Consider the following 19,034-nt stretch of genomic DNA (forward strand, 5'->3'; position numbering starts at 1 on the left):
TGAAAACTGGACTCCAGAGAAACATTTTTTCCACAGACCCATTAGATTCGGGTTGCTGTTTGTGCTACTCAGCTATTCTGCACCGACATTTGTTTTGTTCACGAGATCCATATCTTCTTTTAAGACAGCTGCATTTGGGCCAGCAGGCTAGCTCGGCAGACTAAGTGCCTGCTTAGGCAAGCTCAGGACTGGGGTTCTAGTCCCAGCTGTGTAGTGAGACCATGTAGAAGATATATAAGTTAAAAAAATAATAATAAATAAATAACTGCATTCAGACCAGCTAGCTTGCCATTTTTCAAGGTGCCTGGCGTGATCATGTCGCTTTGTGCATTTCAGTTTACAAATGCTGGACTTTATTAGTAGGGTTGTTAGGGTGAACTTGCGCCCCTTTTCACACGATCATTTTTGTGTGTTTCTTTTAGCTTCTGTCCAATCTGATACTGGTATTGCTGTCCCTGCCTTCTTTGTAGTTGCGATTTTAGTAGCTCTTTCTTATCGTTTACTTTTAATGATTTAAAGGTAACGGCAAGTGTGTGAGGCCTCACTCTGACGATGGCACTTTGTAGCCCTCGCTGGACAGCCTCTACCGATCTGTTCACACTGAACCTCAGTGTTTTCAACTGGGACATCTTCCCGGGAGCGATCACACAGACCAGCAGGGGCCAGGCGCCAAGGCCCTTGTCGGAGTCCCCTCTGCTTCACCTCCCGGGACACCTCAGTAGGTGGCTGTCATTCTGTCTGTGTCGCAGGGAGGTGGAGCAGCTCCACCCCCCACAAGCTTGGTTATTGGGCCACTTTAGTGGCCTTGGACACACGTAGTGCTTTGGGTCCTTATAAAAATATTCCTCTTAGAAGAAGAGCTTTTCCTGTTCTGCTACAAGACGGAGAACCACAGTAGTGTCCACGGTCACAGCTGTGTCTGCGCCAGGGCTCGTGGCAGCTCATTATCCTTTTCTTCTTTTTATGTGCTTGGTACAGGGTCTCACGTGCAGCTCGGACTTGTGGTGATCCTCCCATCTCAGCTCCCCAGTGCTGAGATTACAGGCGCGCGCCACCACGCCCAGACTCGGTGGCCAGCTCAGCACACCTGGGGGTGGGGCCGCTGCAGCATGTGGTGCCAGGGATCGAACCCCAGTCCCTGCACTTGCCTACGCAGGCACTTAGTCTGCTGAGCCGTCTCACCAGCCTTCCTTTTCTTTGTTTTTGACATCAATTTTCTCCTGTAGTCTTTCTCTTCCTTTGCGTTTTGATATTAGAAGCAGCTTCCCTTTCCCTGAGTTTGTGCGCTTGCTTTTGCTATCCAAATCCTTTCTGCAACTGAAAGAAACCAGGAAAGCACCTTGGAGATGACTTGGCCCTGCTGGCTGCTGGCAGCAGTGTGTGGGACTGGGACAGGACCTGAGTCCAGCGGTACAAGGTGGGCCACCAGGCAGCTCAGCACAGACTCCTGCGGGGAGCGGGCGTGCGAGTACAAAACGGTCTTAGGAAAAAGGGGGAAGAGCGTTAGAGAGGAAAAAACCCCGAAGCCGGGCAGCAGTAGGGCTAGTGCCCAGCCCCGCAAAGCTTAAGAGTTGGCCCGAGGTGGTCCTGGAGGGCTAGAGACGGTCCTGCCAGATGTTGGGCCAGCTGTTCTCAGCTGTTTCAGGAGACCTCGTCCTCTGCAGATGTCACTGCTGGGTGTGAACTAAGAGACCAAGCAGGCTGGGCAAGTGGAGCCCTCTGCTCTGCTCCCTGTGCCCCTCCCTCGCACTCAGTGGCCACCCCAGGCCTGACGTGGCTGTGTCCACACCACAAGCCCTGTGCCCAGCAGCCCCGGACTAGAGGACAGCTGCTCCGAGTGAGGAAAGAACATTCTAGACACTTTCCCCAGGGCCCCAGGCCCTGGCACTGAGTGAAGGACTCGTATCCTAGTTGTACCCAGGTCCTGGGCACCAGTCTCCTGTGCCCTGCTTTCCCTGTGGAAGACAGAGTGGGGCTAAGTCCCCTAGAGGAGACTCGGAGCATGCGGTTGGTTACTCCACTCCGGAAAGGGCAATGGGGTTAGTCGGAGGGGCTGGGATTAGGATCCGCTAGAACCCAGCCATGCAGAAGGCTGCAGGGCTCCACAGGTGGGGCCGGGCACCAAGCCTAGAAGCAGAGTAAGAGAGAAGCATGCGAATGGCCCCTGTGCTGTGGGGCGTGTCCCTGGCTACAGGGGCAGGGCATCCCCAGGGCAGCAAACAGGCCTCAATCTCTTAGAGACCTCTCAAGAGGAGACTGCCCCGGATGATGGAGGCCCTCTCAGTCACTAGCAGGAGGTGGCTCTGGCACCATCAGACCGTTCCCACCCCAGGAGTCCTCCCTGGAGACCCAGGACAACAGTGAGTGGCTCTCCACAGAGGCACTGAACTGGGGCTTTGAATTGGGGCTTGGCACAGACTCATCCCGGCCTGCAGCTGGGAGCAGGAAAGGAAGGAGAGCCAAGCCGAGCCCTGTGTCTGGGGGCTCAGGGTGCCATCCCTGTAATCATGTGATCCTACCACCAGCATCGAAACCCAGGCAGAGACGCGGCTCCCCCACTTCCGAAGCGCAACTGTCCTCTCTGGGCTCCCTGAGCTCCCCCTACAGCAGGAGGCAGCAGCTCTAGGCATCTTCCTAAAGCTGGATCTGACCCCTGGCTGGCCCATCTCCCAACCCCGACACACTGGGCCTCCCTGGCTCCTGGGCAGGGCAGAGAAGGTGCATGGGGGTGGCCCGTCCGGTCTGGTCCTGCGGTGGACAAAGCAGCCCCAGGTGGAGCATCGGGTGGGGACCGGTGGGCAAGTGGGGCCCAGGTTCTCCTCCTGGCTGCGTGGTCAGGGAGCTGTGGGATGCGTCTGGTTAGTACAGCGCGGCCGCGGGGGTAGGTACCTACCCGGTGGTCCAAGCCGTCCTTTCCAGGTCCTGGGGAAGAATCGGATTTGGAATAGGGGTAGCCTGAAACAGACACAGCACAGCCCGGTCACACGCGCTCGGCACAGCTGCAGAGGGGGTGCCCTGATGGGCCTCCTGGAGGGAGGGACCCAGCTGTGAAGGCAACAACACAGAGTAGGGCCCCAGGCCTGTCTGGCCTCAGCTAGGGCCTCCTGTCCCCAGGGCGCACACCAGTGAAGGCTCCGGGCGGGCGCCAACCACGCCTACCCACAGCCTGAAGATTACAGCAGACACGGCCCGTGACAGGCGGGGACCTCAGCCTTATCTGTCACCAGGCCAGCCCCTCACTCTTCAGATGGGGATGGGGCTGGATCTTGGCCCGCAGGGGCAGCAGGGCTACGCCATCCAGGGCTGGGGGATGGGGGGTGGGGCAAGGGCAGATGAGACCTGGAGGCGTGTGTCCGTCCTTCCTTCCTTCCTTCCTTCCTTCCTTCCTTCCTTCCTTCCTTCCTTTCCTTCCCTCCCTCCCTTCTTCCCTCCCTCCCTCCCTCCCTTCTTTCCTTCTCTCCCTCCTTCCCTTTCTTCCTTTTTGAGACAGGTTCTTTCTGCTGCTGAGACTGGCCTGGAATTGGCTCACTAGGGCAATCATCCTGCCTCAGCCTACCAAGCAGTTGGGAATACAGGCAGACACCACCAGGCCTGGCTGACAATTTTACTTTCTGGAAAAAAAAACCGTCAAGAGTTCCTTGCAGCAAATTTTAATTTTCACGTTAAAATTCAAATTGCCAGTTTTGCTTGGTATGCAAAGGGTTGGTCTGAGATCCTGGGAAGCTGACCTCTTTCCATTTGGAGAGGCTGGGCCTCGATGGACCTGGGAGCAGGACTGGCACCTCCTAGTCCAATGTCATTGTCATCTCAGGGAGAGCAGAAGGGAGCCCTGGAGAACAGCTGGCCCACAGGAGTGCCTTCCGGTGGAGCAGCTGGGACACAGACCCTTGCACCCCACGGGGTGGGGGCCCTACACCAGGAGCAACCCTCACAGGCCTGCCTCAGTCCCTGAACTGTCTGTCTGTCCACCAGCCTGCAGGCCCTGAGACAGGGGCCACATCTGCCTTGTCCAGACATCCCTAACTGCCACCCTGCAGTGAAGACCAACCGTGCAGCACGAGTCCACCATCTATTTGTCTCCAGGACCCCTGGGCTGCCATGGAGAGCGGAAGGGGTCGGTGCGTCACCACCCTCGGTGTGCCAAGCTATGCATACGCGGAGGGCTGGGACACAGCACCCCTGCCTCCGTGGGCTTCTGAGCAAGGGTGCGGGCCCAGGGCTTTTCCCTTGGGCTCCTCTGTGACAAGAGAGGACAGGATAGAGTCTTCGTAAGGCCACAGGAAGCCAGTAGGAGACAGTTCCCTGGGAGCTGCCTTGTGACCTGCATGTCACAGGGTGGCCTGCGGAAGGTTCTGGATATAGGTCAGCAGAGGCCTTTCACAGCATGAAGGGGGCCTCCGACTTCTGCTAGCAGAGGAAACCCCTCGTTCCACGGATTCTTAGGCAAGCTATGGTATGTAAGAGAGATCTGGGTGAGGGCCTGGGGCCGGGGCTGCTGGGCTGCTCCTCCTGCACCAGCCTCCCTGAGGTCCCTCCAGATGAGGGCCCAGTTCAGCAGCAGTGTTCCCCAGACAGCTGCTTCCTGAGTTATGCACACAGCCTGGTGCACTCTGGGGGCTGAGGGACCGCCCAGCCGGACAGGAGCTGCCTGGGAGCCGAAGGTGCCAGAAGCAGTGGTTCTCAAAGTGGGTTCCAGCTCATACCATTCACCTCACCAGGGAACCTAAGAAGTTCTCTCCTCAGAAACACAAATTCTCAGTTCCATCGCAGACCTACGGAGTTGGAATTCTGGGTCTGGGAATCTGGACCAGTGTCCAAGATTTACAAGCCCTCCGGGATGTTCGGCCGCACAGCAGCCTCTGGACACAAGTGCCCTCTAAGGTCAGCCTGTGTCCTCACTGAATCCACACCTCCCTTCAAGGCAGTGACCTGGACACACAGCGCAGGCCCCTGGGGGAGGGATGGCTCCTAATGCCTGGCTGCTGTCTGTGGTCCCGACATCCAGCTCACCCAGGCAGTGTAGAGACTCGACCTTCGTTAAGCCACTTAACACGTTCTTTGGCCTCCCTGCAAATAGAGCTCTCTCCTACCTGCGAGGGGCACCTACCTCTGTAATATATTTGCCTCAACCATCAACTGTGATCAAAGAGACCGGAGGAAAGACAACAGTCCATTCGACGTAGCCCCACGCTCACCTATCCTGGCAGCCTTTCCTTTCCGAAGTGCCAGGCTTCCTCCTGTCATCACCGTTTGGAGAACATCTCTAGCGCTCCCTACGCTCTGGCTGTGACATGCCCTGCAGCTCGCTGTCATCAGAGAAAGTCTTTATTTCTCGTCCGTCCTGATGGGTGTCTTCGCTCACCACGCATTTACACCGACAGTTCTTTCTGTTCAGCCCCCGAGAGACGTGCGCTTTCCTCCTGGTTGCGTTTCAGCTGCAAGGCCTGTGGTCGTGCAGTTGGGTGCTTCCCACGTCATCTCAGGGTGCTTTCCAGAATGGGGGTGCTCCCTCTCTGTGGGGTTTTTCGAGGCCTTAATTTTCGGCAATTTAACCGTGTTGTGTCTTGTTGTGGATTTCTTTGACATTCATTCAGTTCCTGGAGTTGGTAGATTTGTGCCTTTAGCAAAACACGGTGAGTTTTCAGCCGTTGCTGCCCTGAGTATGTAGCTACACGTACAGGTGCAGACTCGCTACATCGGGGACCCAAACCAGGGCTCCAGGCCCTGAGCTGCATCTCCAGCCCTTTTTCTGTTTTCACTTGTAAATCGGCTCTTGCGATCGTCCTGCCTCAGCCTCCCGGGCTCTGGGATTACAGCGTCGCATTGCCGCACTTCTCTGAAGCTTTTCCGGTCCTGTCCTTTCTGCTGTCCCTCTGGGAACCCAGTGACGCCAGCGCTGCCCCCAGGCCCTGGGGTGCTGCTCGCTCCGCTGCTCTGTTGCTCGCCCGGGTGGCTTGGCTGCCCTCTCTGCACACACTGACCCCCTCTGCTCTCTCTTTGAAGCCCTAGTGGGATTTTAATTGTGGTTACTTTACTTTTCAGTTCTGGAGTTTCCATTTGACTCAAAACATAATTTCTTTTTCTGTGGTGGGACATTTTCTTGCTTGCATTTGCTCCCCAAAATTGATAAATGCTGGCTGAAGCATTTCTATGGTAGGTGTCTTGCGGTCCTTATTGGACGATTCCACATCTCATCATTTTCTCTTAGGATCTGTTGTCTTTTTTCCACTTCAGTAGTTAACTTCATCATTCTTACAGTGCTGACAAATCTGACCAATTTTTCTACCAAATCCTGGCTATTGGGGCGGGGATTCTGTGTGAAGAGCCTCAGCCTCAGTTTCCCAGGCTACCACTGGTCTAGGCTCGGTGTGTAGGGCCTGGTGACACCCCATCTTCAGAGCGCTGCTTCGGGGCGTCTGCTCCGCTGGCCTCCCCTGGTGCTGCGCTCCTGTCCATCCCTGAGAGAGGGGCCCATGGGGCACAATTCCTTGGTGGAGGTGAGTGACCCAGCCGTGCACCCAAACCATCCCTGGTGTCTCCTGAGCTCAGGTGCCTGTGGCCGCCTGCTCAGTGTCTGCAGTGTGGCAGGGAGATGTCAGCCATTCTCCCTGTTCTATCCTTGAGGTGTCCGCTGGGCTATTTCCGGGTTCTTTCACTTGTGTCCCGTTGGGGGGGGCAAGGAGAGTGGTGTCCAGGGCACCTCATGTCTGAGTCGCTGGCCACGCCTGTCCACCTGGTTTCTCTTGGGACCAAATGGCAGCTGAATTTAATGGCCCCGGAGACCCTGGTGCATTCAGGGCAAGAACCACCATCAAGGGAAATCTCTTCAATTCTCACTGCCTACACTCTGAATGGGAACCCATTTGACAGCCCAGGAAGCTGAGGTCTAGTGAAATCAAGTGATCCACAGCAGACCTACGGAATGCCCAGGATTTAGGAGTCCATCTCCCCACCCGTTCCCAGTAGCTGTCTGGTGGGGTTGCAGGCACTCGGCCTAAAACCTGCATGTGATCAGCCCAGTGCATGGCTGTGTGCACATTAAACAGAGGAATGAAGAGGGGTACAGAGGCCCCAGGGCCACCTCGCCGCTGGGTGGACCAAGACCCCGGTCACGTCAGACCCCGAGAGCCGGGACCCTGACCCACACTAGTGGCCTGCGCACTCCCCTCAACTGCCCCTGGAAGGCTGACCCCTCCACGTCAGGAGCCTGCCCGCGGCTCCGTGCCCTTCCCGCTGCTCTCGAGGGCGCAGCAGCTGATGTGCGAGCCCTCCTGGGCGACTGCGGGGGTCCTGAGGCAGCACGGACAGCTGGCTCAACACAGCACCTTGTGGCCAGCTGGCTAGCAGGCCGCTCCAGGCACCCCGGTGTCAGTGTGTGACAACAGTTACATGGCCAGTGCAGCTCTGGTCCCTCCCTGAGCCTTGGAGTCCCTGCAGCTCTCAAGTGGCAGAGGACAAGAGGGTCTGGAGCCACCAGAGCCTCAGACTTGGAGGCAACTGGTGGTTCCAAACTGGCTGCCAGGCCTGGGCACTGCCTGCTGTACACCTGGCCTGGCCTGCCTGGACGTCGCCGGGGGGCCCGGCCGTGGGGTACCATGCGCTTCCCATGCCAAGCGGCCTCAGCCAGCCCTGTTCTTACACCAGGGTCTTCCAAACCCAGAGGGCTCAGTCTTGTGCCCAAGGCCACTTAGGAAGTGACAGCTGAGGCTCCACGTGAACACACTACCAGCCCCTCACACAGCCTCCTGGACTTCTCTGTAGCCCCAAATGTGTGGTGGCCACATGCAAGTCCCCAAGCCACCAGGAGCCTGGAGTGCTCTGCCTGTGACTTCTGTTTTCTCCCTTGGACATGTCTGGCTTCTGGGCCACAGGATCGGGTCCCTCTGCGCCCCTGTCACATTCAGCAGCTCTCTTTCCCCAGCCTCAGGACAGCTCCTGGGCTGCACCCCCCTTCTCAACACAGCACTCTTGGGGCAAGAGATGGAGCCTCCCATAGGGATGGTGATCTGCAGACTCCTGGATGAGTGATGGGGACACAGGAGCCTGGGGGCTGGGGTAAGCCTCACGGTGACACTCAAGCAGACACACACTGCTCCTGTCCCGAGTGTCTACAGGCATGCCCTGTCCAGTCCAGGCTGGGGGCGAGTCTGCTGGGCACAGAGGCATGAGGAGGTCTAAAGGGTGAAGGACACCGCTGCTCCTCAAGGCCACATGGGCCCCCTGGGCCAGGCCCCCCCCAACCCCTGCAGCTCCCACTGTCCTTGGAGACTCTGGCCTAAGTAGGGCAGGGGGCGCCTGGCCTCCCAGGTGAACACTGGTCTTTCCAGAAAGGCCAGGCTAGCCTTCCCGGCCCATTTGCACCCCATGGAACCTCCCATTGTTGCTGATGCCAGGAAGCCTCCCACAGTCTCTCCTCCTTGCCTTGCTCAGCTCAGGGTGTGGCTGGGGCCCCCATTCTGGAATCCTCAGCCCCACTTCCTACCTCCATTCCTGGCATCCTTCCTCTCTGCCTACAGCAAAGGTTGGGTTGTGGGCACCACCCCAGCCACTAACATTGGCCCACAAGGAAGGGTTGACACAGGCAGCTGGGAGTGGGGTGACAGTCATTGCTGTTCGGCCCAAGTGGCTCCAGCTCCACCCACAGGGCTTGCACTGAGGATGTGGTGGGTGACACCCGGGGACCACAGTCAGGGTGCTGGCATTTCGGTGCCAGTGGTGAGGGCTGGACACCTCGGTCCTCTGTTCTGAGTGGTGCCCACGCCTCCTGACAGCTCTGAGTCCCCAAGCCAACAAGCGAGAACTGCCTGTCCTCCCACCCCCGCACCACTGCACAAGGGCTCGTGAGACCATTCTGGCTGGAATGCCCAGCCAGGGTCCCTCTACAGGCTCCCACCCTCACAAAGGGCCATCTGCTTCCTGCACCATGTGAGACGTCCCTGACCAGTCCCTGCCAGCTCCAACTCGCGCCTGCTCTCCCTTGGCTGTCCCCATGGTCTCTGTCCCCAGTGGCCATCCTGTGCTGCCTCCTGGTTTCTTATTACCCACCCCATCCTATACAAGCCTGCGAGGCCTGACCAGAGCCTTCTGGACCACTCCTCCTCAGGGACTGGGTCAGCAGGCCAATGGGGGTCCTCCCCGCCAGCCATGCCTCCGCCCTCTCCCCAGCAGGGGTGCTGTCCCCGCCTCTGTCCTCCCTGTCCCTGTCCTCCCTCCAGCTCTGCCCTGGGTCTGCCCACTTCATCTCCTGCCCTGGAGCTCCCAGGTGCCAGAGCACATTGTCTACTTCGTGCCCGGCCCTGGCGCAGTGGTCAGTGATGTTCACGACGCTGTCTGTGCTCCTGTACTGGCTACCTGGCTCCTGCGCCGTGCACCTGTGGGAATTAGGCCTGTCTTGGCCTCTGCTCAGAAGGATATGCTTGCAAAAGATGCACTGGGAGGGGCTGGGGAGCTAGCTCAGCAGTCAGGGCAACGACCAGGGCTCCCTGATCCCCGGTGCCACGTGTCATGCCCTCCTGGGGACACCTGTAATCCCAGCACCAGGGAGGCTGAAACAGAGGGACCACTACGAGCCCAAGCTGTGTAGCGAGACCTGGTAGCAAATAAATAAATAAATAAATAGATTAAGCAAAAAAAAGACGTGCCTTCCTCCCCTCGGCCCCATTTTGCCTGCTCTAAGATGGAGAAGCGGTGCCACTCTGACCTGAGGCTGCGACTCCACCCCTTGGGGTCCCTGCTGACGCCCTTGGGCCGGACTGCTGACCCTGCCTGATGCTCCCCAGCCAGCCAGAGCCTAGCACTAGGAACTGTGAGGACTTCACAGCTTGTGGCCCTTCTCTTGCGGCCCCCGCAGCAGCACTGGGCCCTGTGTCCCCATCTCCCTCCCCTCAGGAGGCCCATGGGGACAGTAACCAGAAAAGACAAGCACAGGACTTGACAGGGGCCTGCAGTGGAGGGGACACAGAACGCCAAGGCTCAGGCAGGCTGGGGCCTCCCAGGGCCACCGCTGATGCTGATCCACCTGCTCCAAGCTCCGCCCCCAGACGCTGGGCCGAGGAGGGGCCTTATTCACTTTGTAAGTGTCAGCACTCTTGTAGGGGCCTCTAAGTCCCCTGGGCAGGGTCCCCGGCCGGCCAGCGCTTCTCTGACTACAGTGCACGTGCCTGGGCGAGAGACAGCACGACCAGAAAGAGCAGCGGCCAGCAGTCTCCAGGGCCCAGGCCAGCTGGGGTGCGGGCTGCCCTGCGCTCTTCCGGGGCATGGAGCCTCCTCCTACAGGGCCTTCTTCGTAACCCAAGCAAGCGGATCGCAGCGGGACGCGTGCCTAAGTCAGCGTGCTGCACAGGGCCCAGCCCTAGACGTACAGCGGGAAAAGGAAGCCGCCTGCGTTGAAGCGTGGAGCGTGTGTTTCTTCATCTAAGCCAACAGCCACAGCCCTTGGGGACGGGGCTGCACGGGGTCGTTATTCGCTGCTATCTCTGCGCTACCCAGAGCCACACCCAGCACACAGTAGGTGCTCAGCAGCCTGGAGGGGTGGATGGGGGTGCAGGCTGAGCTCCACCCCGGCAGCAGAGAGGATGAGTCGCGGTGGGACGCAGCTGTGGCTGGGCCCGTGAGCCACCAGGCGCCCAGGCAGCGGGCCTGCACGTGGCTGCTTCTCCTGATGCCGCTCTAGCTCCCCGCACGTGCCTGCAGCGGCAGGCTGCTCTTGCATCTCTACGCCCCCCTCGGCCCCCACTTGGCGACCGGCGCAGAGTGGGTGCTCGATAAATACCCGCTGAATTTAACGCATCTCAATCCAACCAACATTTACTGAGCACCCACCGCGTAGCGGCACGGTCCTACCTTCCCTGGGTCTCTACAGGGGCGGCCCAGGGCGGCCTGGCACGGCTGACTACGTGTCAGCGCTCCCATAGTCAGAGTCACAGGAGGGTGCAGTGGGTCTGGAGCCAGGGACCCACAGCGGGGCCACGGGGGAGGCTGGAAAGAGCCCTGGAAAACAGCACGGAGCCCGCACGCTGGTGGGACCGACAGCGAGGCCCGCGGCACACGGGGCACAAGGCCACATCGTCGGGACAGACACAAGCACAGCAGGACACAGAGGCCTGCTGTGCGCAAGACCGGCCTCAGGGCAGCCCTAGGACACGAAGCAGGACGCAGCCACAGTCATGGTCATGGCAAGCGTGGCAGCCGCAAGGACGCGCCCACACGTGTGTGCCATGCAGGAGGTCTGTGGGCAGCTGGGTGCCTGCAGGTGGTGGGAGGGGCGCGGCTTGCGATGAGGACACAGCAGAAGCGGTGCTGCAGCTGCGCGACCGGCCGGCCTGGCCTTCGGGGGCCTCCGCCTGCCAGCGCAGGCTCTGGGATGGCCACGGGCACGCACGCCCTGGTATCTGCAGACGAGGAAGCGGGGTGGCGGCGAGGGCCACATGCATGGGTCACACAGCTTGACAGTGGCAGCTGTCTCCAGCCGGTGTCTCCCTGGGGTGCCCTCAGTCCTGGGCCGCAGAGTCCAGCGGGAATTGCTAGGGATAGCAGTCATGGGCACGGGAGAACCAAGCTGGCAGAGGCCTGCCCTTCCCCAGGGGCAGGACTGGGAGCCGGAGAGCAGCATCTTCAGGTGCCCACACGCCCGCTCAATCCTAGAGCTTGGGACACATGGGGCTAGGCTGCTCCACATGCAGGGTCTTGTGCGCCAAGTGGGACCTGGCACCTGCGCAGGGGTCCCAGGCGGGGGGAGGGCTGCAGGACAGGTTGCAGCTGCCCCCAGGAGGCTCAGGAGCCTTGGGGAGCCCACCCTCCCCAGGGGACAATGTCGGTGCCTTTGGCATTGGCTCTGAGACCCTGAGGGCAGAGGCAGGAGGACACCCGCTCAGACAGGTCCACGCAGGAGGGCGCGCTTGTCCTAGTTCACAGCCATATACTGCAAGAGCCTCGATTCCCGGTGTCTGTGCCTCCACACGCCCCTCTCCCACGGGCCGCTTTCGGCTTCCAGTGGCAACACGGTACTGCTCAGAATCACGGCATGAGGATGAGGATGAGGATGAAGATGGCGACAGATGGTGGCCTTTCCTGAGCACCTGCTACCTGCCAGGCTGGGCGCCACCGTGTCCTCGCCAAGTCTCCTGAAGACCCAGTGTCACAGATTGTGTCTAATTGTTCCCCCAAAGCCTCACACAATCATGGGGTGCTTCTAGAGTTGGTGATTAACTCATGATCCAAGGCTGGGATCGTGGGTGTGAGCGCTGTACTCGCCCTGGGGCGGACGGCCTGAGTACAGGATGGCGAGGGGGAGAGGCTCGCTAGCTGCCCCTCCCTTTACGCTTCGCTGGCTTCTGCCACCAAGAACTGAAGCCTCCACTAACTGCGAGCTCAGTAAACCTTTCCTTCCTTAATTCTGGGTGTCAGGTGTTTGGCCCCAGCAACAAGAGAAAAAAGTAACTAAGATACCCAGGAAGCAGCCTGTCACACAGGGGTCGGGAGCTGTCTCCTCTGTCTCCCACTATGCCTCTGCTTCCACCCTCCATCACTGCCTAGGCCACAGAAGACCCCAGCCAGCTGGGACCCAGAGGTGCTCCCGAGAGGTCCCCCAGGAGTTGGACCGCACTCGCTGTTGGCTCTGTCTAGGATTTGGAGTGCTGAGCATGACAGCGTGTCCTCTGCACCCACAATCCCTCCTGGCTCAGTCTTCACGACACCCTGGAAGTGGGCAGTGGTGGCCGTGTCACCCGGGCCTCTCAGCGCCTCCCCCAGCACCCTGTGGCCAGCTCTGGACTCACCCTGGACCACGCCCCGTCCGCTCTCTCCTAGTGAGACTCAGGGCCCTGCTGCCAGCGCTGGGGTCACCAGCAGACCTGGGCATGCCGGCTGTTCATGCCAGGGTGGGGCATGGTGGGGCCAAGGCCCTCGCTCTCATGTCTCGGCCACCCTGTCGTGTGTCTTAAGCAGCTGGGGCGAGGTGCAGGGGGCCATGCAGCGCCGGCCCAGAGGCCGGAAGCTTCCAGCGTGGAGCGGCTCAGGCTCAGAAGAGCCACTCACGGGAGTAGAAGCTGTCTCCGGGCCCTCTCAGGAGTGGCTCTCGCTCTGGCGCGCTACTGTGCAACAGAGACTGGCTGTCCAGGTCCGGCGAGTTCGTCCTCACGTCAGCGTCTCCCTTGAGCAGCAGCCAGCTGGTCTTCTGCAGAGGAGAAAAGCTCGTGTGAGCTTGGCAGTGGTGAAAGCGGGTCTCCAGAGCCATCTAGCAGCCTCCGTCAACCTGCAAGCAGCCCTGCTGTGAGGAAACTGCACGAGCAAGGCCCAGCTTTTAATAAAGTCTCACCACACAGGGGACGAGAGGAAAGGGAGCATTCGGGGTAAAGGCTGCAGACGCTGCTGCTTCATTTTACAGATAAGAAAATGGAGGCTTGGGGAGGGCCGGGCCCAAGTGGCACCATTGGGGCGGGGCCACGCCCGCTGTTCACACCCAACACCCTCTGGTAAGAGCCGTGCCCACAAGCTCCGTGCAGCTTGGTGGAAAAAAAGCCTGTTTTAGGGCCATCATCCCCAGCGCCCCGGGAATGCACGTTGGCTCAGCCAGGACGTGGGCAGAGGCCTCGGCCTGGCCGTAGGAAGGAGGCAGTGGATGCGCCCCCACTGGTGGCCCCCAGGAGTCCAAGGAGCACAGGTGGCAGAGGAGCCTGGGGCCAGTGGGGAAGGCTGCACAGAGCCACGGGGCTCCTGGGGTGAGACTTGCTCCCCCAATTACCTTCCTGCTGTCCTGGTCAAAGCTCCCATCCTCCCCGTCCAATCGCCTCGTGGCTGGAAGAGAAAAATTAATCTGTAGAAGCAGCGCACCACAAATTCTGGGTTCCCCACCACCACTGTGGTCAAAAATGGAAAATGTAGCGTGGAAAGGTCAAAGGTGTGAAGGCCTTTAAGGGCCCCAGCAAGCCGGGGCAGGCTCTGGGGCGGACGCCGAGCCGGAGGCCGCACACCCAGGGCAGGGCAGCAGGGGACCAGCTGTGTCTCTCTCGGTCTACCACACCCTGAGAATGTGGACAATCGCATCATCCCCAGAGGCGGCCGCCTGGTGTACGATGGATGCCTGCACGGGCCAAGTGCGTGCGGCCCCTGCTGCAGGGGGAGCACAGAAGGGACAGGCCCAGCCTCAGAGGTCCTCGTGCCAGACACAAGCCAGGCACTCTGTACATCCCGGCTCTGCACCTGCGCCTGTGGGCAAGGGCTTTGCATGGTGTCACAGGTTGGGGACCAAGTCTTAGGGACGTGCGTTGCTCAGGTGGCAGACTGGGGGGACAGAGGCTGATGAGAACTCTGGCAGTCCTTCCTGTCTCTCCCACCTTGCTGCCCACAAAACAGAACACAGTGCGACCTATGCCCCTGGCAAAATCCATGCAACAAAGAAATGAAAATACAACAGGAAAGGAACTCGACAATGTATATAAGTAAGCATTCACGGCACGCAGCGCATGCCCCAAGAACACCACATGCAGCACCGGGGGCTGTTCACCCTGAATTCCAGATGAGCCCCACACAGCATGCTGAGGTCCAGGCACCCGTCTGCAGCGTGCACACCCTGCACCAAAGTGCCAGCCCCAAGCGCGGCCCAACTGAACAGAGCCAGTCTCTCCCCGCAACCTGCAGAGCAGACCACGCTCTGGGGGGACATGCCTGCCGGGGTGGGCTTCTTACCTGCAGCCAGGGGTGGGCTGGACCCTGCCAGTCTTTTGGAGCGCCCTGTCTCCTGCACCACCAAGGACAAGACTGACACCAGGCCAGAGAGCTTGGACACTGGGGATTGGACTACAGGACCTTGACAAGATAAGGCCAAAATCGGAGACTGAGAACTTCCATTCGGGATACACAGACACTTCCCTGCTCTACGGCTCCCTGCCTGACGGCTCTCCAGGAAACCACAGTGATTTTCAAGGGGAAAATAAAACATCCCACTTCTACTCCCAGAGGCAAATGGATGGTGAGGAAGGCCACGGTGGGGAGGCCAACGCATGCCCAGCAGTGCGGGCGCTCCTGTCACCTGGACAATGGCTGTCGCGGGGCAGCATTGGCCTCCAGTGTGTCCACACAGCAGCTCTGGTTCCTGGCAGTGGCTGCACAGCACATCCCGGCACAGCAGGCCAGTGGGGGCTTGGAGGGCTGGGTGCACCACCCGTGCAGGCGAAGCCCCTGGGACCAAGCCTGCTGGCACCAGTAATCCAGCCAAACTCCTGCCAGGCCAGGGGCCCTGGAGGCGGGCAGCCACCCTTGTAGTGATATGCAAGCTGCAAAGCAGGGAAAGAGCTCTCTGGATGTGAAACCCCAGCCTGAGACACGACCTCCCCACAGCCGTGGACAATGGGGTGGCCACACGGCCAGCTACAGAGCTACCGCAGGCTCCAAGTGGCTCCTAGCTGGCTGGGAGGCAGCGCCCCTCAGTCCCAGCCACTTCCCTCAGCAAACACCCTGCTGTGCAGCCAGCCGAGCCAGGGCACCTCAGAGCCGAGTGCAGCAGCCCACAAAGCGCGCCACGGGCTCTCTTGGGAACGAGGCGCTTGGGCGGGAGAGCGCGGATGCTAGTGCTTTGCTGTTGTCAGCTTGCTTCCTCAGCAGCTCTGAGCCTCAGTTTCCTGATCTGTGCAGTGAGTAAGCAATACTTCCAGGTGGTGAGGTCACACGAGAGAACCAGTGTGAGGGACAACCGACAGCTCGGAAGAAAATGGGAGCAGAGAGGAGGCCGTTGCTGAGGCTAGAGGGCAGCATGCTGGTCCGCAGCACCAGGAAAAGCTAGATCAGTTCAGGACAACCAGAGATGGTATGGCGCTGGGTCGCACAGGCGGCTCTGAGCCAGGGATCCACCCACCATGGGCACCCCGCTCCCTGTGTCCCTGGGGAATCTCTGTTAAGGGTTCGTATTTCCTCCCTGGACACAGAGCAGGCTGGACCTCACTCTCCCACACTGCATCTTGTGAGTCATCCATGATGGGCTTCTAGAATTGCAGCCATTTAAATACTTGCTCACTTCCGTCTACTTACTCACCTGCCCTTCTAACTCCCTCTCCACCTATTCCCACACCCACCCACTCATCCATCCTTCCACCTACCCACCTATCCTTTGGCCTTCTTCTCTTGCTATCACCAGCTCAGCCATCCACTCTCCCAATCACCCATCCATTCAGCCTTCTCTCTGTCAACGCCAATCCCTCCCTCACCCACCAAAGCAGCCATTCATTGTGCAGCCTTCTGCCCACACCTTCCTCCTGGATCTGCGCTGTGCGCGCCACACAGCCCTTCGCTCCTCATCCCCTCTCCTTTCTGGCACACCAGCCCATCTTGAGCACTGGGAATGCAGACAACCCAGACACAGCCCTGCCCTCCAGAAGCTCCGGGCCAGGGAGGTGAACAACAGGAGGAGGAGTTCCTGGATGCTTTGATGGGGGCGTAATTCAGCTCTGGGGTGCCCTCACAGCAACGTGCATCTGATGAGCACCTGCCGGTGCCTCCTCTGGGCTGGCCCTGTGCAGGGGCCGAGGAAGCACTGCTAAGGGTGCTAGCAGAGAGTGGGCTGCGGCGCTCACTCAGGGAGGAGCAGGCTGGGGTGCAGGGCGAGGGTGCACAGCCGCAGCCCAAGTCTCCCGGGTCTGCCTGGAGCCCAGGATGACCCACTTGGCTCTTCCTGGCGATGCATGCTAAAGGGACTTGGGGGCACACCGCCCAGCCTCGCCTGCTGCAACCTGTGTCTGTGGGCCCTGTGCCTGCAGTGAACTGCTGCCAGGCGATGCCACATGGCTGCAGCCGACGCGCCTCTCTGCCCCTCAGGTGCCTGGTGCGGTGAGCTGCGTAAGGTGGACACCGCAGCTGGGCCCAGTGCTCCCGAGCGAGGCCCCCTGCCGAATCTCAGTGGTGCTGATACGGGGACCCCTCTGACCTCTGGGCTCCCTGGCTGTCTGGGGCTGGCAGGGCTGTGCAGCCATCCTGCCCCATCCTCGCTGCCAGGCTGTGCAGCCCTCAGAGGGGCTCGGCTTTGGGCCTCACAGAGCTCCTACTTCCACTCTCGTCATGGGTGAGTGTCTGGGGTCAGGGCGGCATCAGCCAGGTGCAGGGCCAGAGCCTGGTAGGTCCTCCCTGGCCAGAAGAAAACTCTCAGGATCCCGGGAAGGTGTAGGGCTCAGACCTTGGCCTGACAGAGCACCACCCCTGCCCTGAGGTTCTGCTCTTCCCTGAGTTTCCAGACTCATCAGCACAGCAGCCTAATCTTCCTGGTGTCAGGCCTGTCTCCACAATTGAAATTAAACAGGAATTACATTGAAAATATGAATGAGTGTGTGTGTGTGTGTGTGTGTGTGCGCGCGCGCGTGTCTGTGTGTGTGTGTCTGTCTGTGTCCTGTGCCTGGCCCACTGGCACCTCGGCTCCAGAGAGCAGGGCTGTGCTTGGCCACCTGTGTGTCCCCAGCCCTGGGCTGAACCCAGCACACGAGCAGATGCTTAGATACGATTCCTTGGATCACGAGGGTGCCACCAACCCCTGCCCTTGCCTGCTTGTCTCAGGACCCAGGACACCTGCTCACTGACGGAGGCACCAGAAGAAAAGGAAGGTGATGCTGGTGACTCACCCATCACTGCCTCTGCCGCTCCCTCCTGGCAACTGGCCCCGTGCTGTCCTGTGCGCCTTCTGGACCATGGGGGCCACAGCACCCGCACCCTGAGCAGCCCTCCCGGGAGAGCAGGCCCGTGTCGCTCCCTGTGCCCTCGGGGACCTTTGCTAGAGGAGTTCCATGCTAGTGAGAGGCCTGGCGCTTGCTTCCTGGGCACAGAGTCAGCCAGGTTGGGTCCCAGAGACACCAGGAAGAAGCACACTTCTGTGTGCAGTGGGGGCGGAAGGCCTAAAGAACGGTGCAGGCCCCAGGGGTCACAGCCACTGTCTCATGTGGGCGGGTGACCCTGAGCACACGGTGGCCAGGAGTGGTGTCCTACGGCCGTCTGCCTTCCTGGGGACGGGGCACCCGACAACAACAGGCCACACGTGCCACTGCTCCTCTCCATCACAGGTCCTAACACCAGATTCCACTGTGTCATCTGGGTCACACCAGATGGCTGCTATGTGACACCATTTCCCCTCCCCCCAATGCCATGAGCTGCCTGCCCCAAGCCTGGGGTCCGGCCACCCTCACAACTGATGTTCGGTCCCCAAGGGAGGAAGGAGACTCGGGGTTCAGGAAGGAGTAGGCTCCTGGGGAAACAAGAAGCTCTGGGGAGCTTGGTGGGAGCTGGAGGGGAGGCGCACTGGTCAAAAGGCCCTGGTGCTCCAAGCTAATTAACAGTGTAGACAATGCCCCCTCCCAGTGCCACTGGCTGGTGGGGCTGGGGACAGACAGGGCACTGCTTTGGCCCAAGCTGTCTCCCTTCTCCTAAGACAGCACTGCGGGGCCAGGCTTCCAGATGCTGCCCGGAGCTGAGTGCAGGCCTCACACCCAAGCACACATGCACACTTGTGTGTGTGCGCACATGCGCGCGCACACACACACATACATGTACATTTCCGACAGAATCTAAGCCACCCAGACATAGAAATTCTTGTTGCAAAAAAATGTGCCCTGGATCCTGAATAGACCCAGAGCACAGGCCTGGCGAGTGAGTGAGACGACCGAGGGCCGTGGGATCCTGGATAGACTCAGAGCACAGGCCCAGGGAATGAGTGAGACAACCGAGGCCATGGGATCCTGAACAGACCCAGAGTGCAGGCCCAGCACGGAACCCTTCAGCAGAACACCCTGCAAAGAGGCTAGAGGCAAGACCAACCCAGCTGATTCAGGAGCAGAACATCTTGCCAGAGAGACACAAAGGGTTCAACTCTAACGCCTGCAGCAGAAAGAAGAGGAGCACACAGCCAGATCCAAACAACACCCACCTGGAGGAATCTGAACTTCGTAGATCCGGACCTGGTGCTAAGGTAATAACTCTATCTAAGCTCTACACTAAAGGTCAGAAGACAGTGGTATACAAAATGACAAAGAGAAGGAACAAAATGCAGTCTCAGGCCCCGAGTC

At 59.8% G+C, this 19,034-nt stretch overlaps 1 protein-coding gene across 17 annotated transcripts in view; it reads right to left on the reverse strand.

Annotated features, from left to right (window-relative positions):
* The window catches only part of Ablim2 (actin binding LIM protein family member 2), a 120,879-nt gene that overhangs the window by 15,630 nt on the left and 86,215 nt on the right, over positions 1-19,034 (reverse strand). For 6 of the 17 annotated variants that reach the window (XM_023699884.1, XM_023699842.1, XM_023699838.1 and 3 more), the window contains 4 exons: positions 14,686-14,805; positions 13,742-13,794; positions 13,036-13,174; positions 2,894-2,955 (listed from right to left, as the gene is read on the reverse strand). In XM_023699884.1, coding sequence (XP_023555652.1) covers positions 2,894-2,955; positions 13,036-13,174; positions 13,742-13,794; positions 14,686-14,805 — 374 coding nt within the window. The remainder of the gene's footprint in view (positions 1-2,893; positions 2,956-13,035; positions 13,175-13,741; positions 13,795-14,685; positions 14,806-19,034) is intronic. The other 11 variants (XM_023699875.1, XM_023699873.1, XM_023699871.1 and 8 more) reach the window with 3 other exon arrangements.

The sequence above is a fragment of the Octodon degus genome, unplaced genomic scaffold, assembly GCF_000260255.1.
Source record: "Octodon degus isolate 3935 unplaced genomic scaffold, OctDeg1.0 scaffold00006, whole genome shotgun sequence".
NCBI lineage: Eukaryota > Metazoa > Chordata > Mammalia > Rodentia > Octodontidae > Octodon > Octodon degus.